Below are 3,586 nucleotides of genomic sequence, written 5' to 3' on the forward strand. Positions count from 1 at the left end.
GAGTATTTCTTTTTTATGCTGGTTCTTATTAACTGGAGTCTTTGGCTCTGGAAGTACAAAGCCATCTCTTCATTATTCAGCAGACTTGGGAGTATATATATTCTCTTTGTTCTTTAATTTATTGGCAGATGCTTTGCATGAAACTGGAGTTAATGATTTAGATTCCAAACCGTTTGATTCTGTCCAATGCTTGGCAAACTGGAAAAAAAAAATCACTAGATAAAGTACAGTGAAGAAAAGTCAATTTCCTTACAACATGCTTTCATCATTTGTAGATTACCTTGTAGCATTTTTACTAAAATGAAATACTATCAAAAGGGTATTATTAACGATACCAAGAAATTTGAAAATGTACATTCCATTCTCTTTAGTAAGTGTCGATCACTTCAGTCTGTTCTATTGACAGGTAATTTTCAACATGTTTCAGGCCAAGTTTTCACTCAAATATACCCAAGTCCTAGGCAATATTGAGAATGACCACAAATAAATCCTTAAAAGTTGCTTCCTATACCTAGATTGTCATGGTCTGTCTCTTAATATGTACCAAAATAAAAGTTTAGTGGTTAATTGTGCAGAAAAACCATGTTAAAATACTCTAACAGAAATGTTGGATAGAAAATATTTTTTAATCCTTTTGAATTTATGGTTGAGCTTGCTAAATAGTACGGAAAGTTCTCAGAGGTCAAACTAAAAACAGGAGCATGAATCCAGAAATGTAACCAAGGATGAGACTCGCACTGTCCTAAGGGCATCTACCTACTATCCTGGATACCCTACGGCATAGGTTTTAACACTGTGGAAGCCTTACACCTATGCAAGGGTTAGACCCAAAACCCCCATGAAAAGCCAGAAAAGGCTATATCTAATATTTTTAAAGGGAATTAAATATAAATATGCCCTGCAAAGAAATCTGCAAGAAAATGTATCTATCTTGTCCTGAGCTCTGGAGGAGAAAGAAAAGTTTCCTTTAATAACTTGTAAGTAACCACAGGACAGTCTTCACATAGGCTTCAAGTCCAACTTCATACTATGTGCATGGTCCCTGGAATTGAAAGCCTGGAATTTAATTTAAAGTAGTCCTAAATTGTTTGTGTTCCAGGAGCAGGGTAGAAGCAAATACAACTCCTATCTAAAAGAAAAGCTTCACTCCAACACAACCCAAGCTCTCAATCCTTACTTAGTAGGTGCTGAGTTGGGGGGAGAGAGTGTTGACTATAAAGGGGCATGAGGGAATTTGGGGGGGCAACAGAACTATTCTTGATTTTGGTGGTGGTTACATGACTGTATGCATTTGTCAAAACACAGAATTGTACAATAAAATAGTGTATTTAACTACATGTAAATTATACCTCATTGAGAGAGAGAGAGAGAGAGAGAGAGAGAGAGAGAGAGAGAGAGAGAAGCAATAAAGTGCTCCAAAATGGAATCTTGGCTTTCTTCAACTTGGAAATAAATTGGCATCCCTTTCATTCTATTCCAACAATCTCTCATTAATGTTTCCTTTCTTTTATTGATTTGAGAGAGGAAGGAGGAGGGAGGGAGGGAAGGAGGGTGGGGTGGACGGAGAGAGAGTGAAAAGAGAGAGAGAAAAACCTCAATTTGTTGTCCCACTTACTTATGCATTCATTGATTGATTCTTGTATGTGCTCTGACCAGGTTTGAGCCTACAACTTTGGTGTGGCAGGATGACACTCTAACCACCTGAGCTACCTGGCCAGGGCTCTCATTAATGTTTTCAATAGTTTAAGAATTCATTAAGACCCTAGTCGATTTGGCTCAGTGGATAGTCAGCCTGCGGACTGAGCGTCCTGGATTTGATTCTGCTCAAGGGCACATGCCCGGTTGCGGGCTGGATCCCTAGTAGGGGGCATGTAGGAGGCAGACAATCAGTGATTCTTTCTCATCATTGATGTTTCTATCTCTCTCTCCCCCTCCCTTCCTCTCTAACATAAATACAAATATATTAAAAATAAAAAAGAATTCATTAAGCTTGCAAGGACATACTAGATACATTTTGGGGCCCAGATATTTTTATAATTGAGACAATATAATCTGCTTTAAGTAATAATAAAATTTACCAACCTGTGGTGTTTGGGGAGTAGCCACACCTGTTGATGAATTGTCGTCATACCATTCATAGTCTATTAATCCAGCCACATAATTTGCATCACTTGTGGTCATATCTTCTAAACTCAGGTTCTTTGACTATTCAAAAATAGAAGGATCATGATTCAGTTTTTAAAATAGCATATACCCAGTGCAGGGCAATGCCCTGGAAGCAGAAACAAATGAGAGATAGTATATTGAAGAAGCTTACCATTCATTACAGCAAACAGGAAGTAAAAAAATGTTAATTCAGGTGATTAGATGGGAGAATCTCTGACTCTCAAACAATATGTCTTAAAACATTCTTACATTTATAGCATACTACTTAGCTTGTCATTAGCAGGTAATCACTAATGCCAGACAAATAACTCCTCTGCAAATCTAAAAATAAAAAGCTCTGACAAAGTAGAAGATGGAAGAGAAACAACTTTGAAACATGGGCTGCTTAGTCGTAATAACATACAGAGTAGTTAACAATTTATACTAGGAATAAATTAGCCTTATGGAAGATGTCCTGGGGGCAGGATTCTTGAGGTCCTGACCTAATAATACCGCCAGAGTCATTTATTTTCCCTCATTCTTCCTCTCTATAAGCTAAGGCTATAGAGAGAAACATCGATCAGCTGCCTCCTGCACATCTCCCACTGGGGATGTGCCCGCAACCAAGGTACATGGCCCTGACCGGAATCGAACCCGGGACCCTTCAGTCCGGAGGCCGACGCTCTATCCACTGAGCCAAACCGGTTTCGGCAGGGGCAGGATTCTTGAGGTCCTGACCTAATAATACCGCCAGAGTCATTTATTTTCCCTCATTCTTCCTCTCTATAAGCTAAGGCTATACCAGATACTTCCTAAATTCTAAAACAATGGAACATAATTGGATTTTTTATTTCTCCGTACTTCCCTTTCCCTCAACATCTAGTTAACCTGGCCAGGCAATATTACTTGAATTTCTTACACCTCACCCTTTTCTTTTCCAGTCCCACTGCCACTGTTCTAATTCAAGGACAAATCTTCTCAGACCTGAACTATTCAAACAGATAATATGGTCTCTGTGCCCAGTCTTTCCACCCTCTCAACCAGGAACGACAGAGTTCTCCAGGACCGCCAATTACCATCAACTAGACCTAGCTGCATGGAGTGCTAGGCTGAGAAAAATACTAAAGTGAAGTCTGGGCTCAGTGGAGAAAAAAGAAACAGTGTTGTGTGAATGACGGCTGTCATGGGTATTAAAGTAGACAGTAACAGCACACACACACATATCTGACTAGACAATTCTATACACCACTGAATGAATTATTAAAAATTACAGTCATAGCAGCAATCGATATGTCATGTCTTGCTCAAAAATCCATGGTTCCCATTACCAAGAGCATAAAGTCTAATGCCTCTCAGGTGGGATTTCAAGCACTGACATAAACCGTTTAGGACAAACAGGAGGCAGCTCGGATATAACTGCACACCTTAGCACGCACCCTGC

At 39.3% G+C, this 3,586-nt stretch overlaps 1 protein-coding gene across 1 annotated transcript in view; it reads right to left on the bottom strand.

The window, feature by feature from the left end:
- The window catches only part of MELK (maternal embryonic leucine zipper kinase), a 61,722-nt gene that overhangs the window by 9,873 nt on the left and 48,263 nt on the right, over window positions 1-3,586 (bottom strand). Inside the window, 2 exon segments of the mRNA XM_015560460.1 lie at window positions 16-198; window positions 2,083-2,205. Of these exon segments, the coding sequence (XP_015415946.1) occupies window positions 16-198; window positions 2,083-2,205 (306 nt within the window).

The sequence above is a fragment of the Myotis davidii genome, unplaced genomic scaffold (genome assembly GCF_000327345.1).
Source record: "Myotis davidii unplaced genomic scaffold, ASM32734v1 scaffold534, whole genome shotgun sequence".
Classification (NCBI taxonomy): Eukaryota; Metazoa; Chordata; class Mammalia; order Chiroptera; family Vespertilionidae; genus Myotis; species Myotis davidii.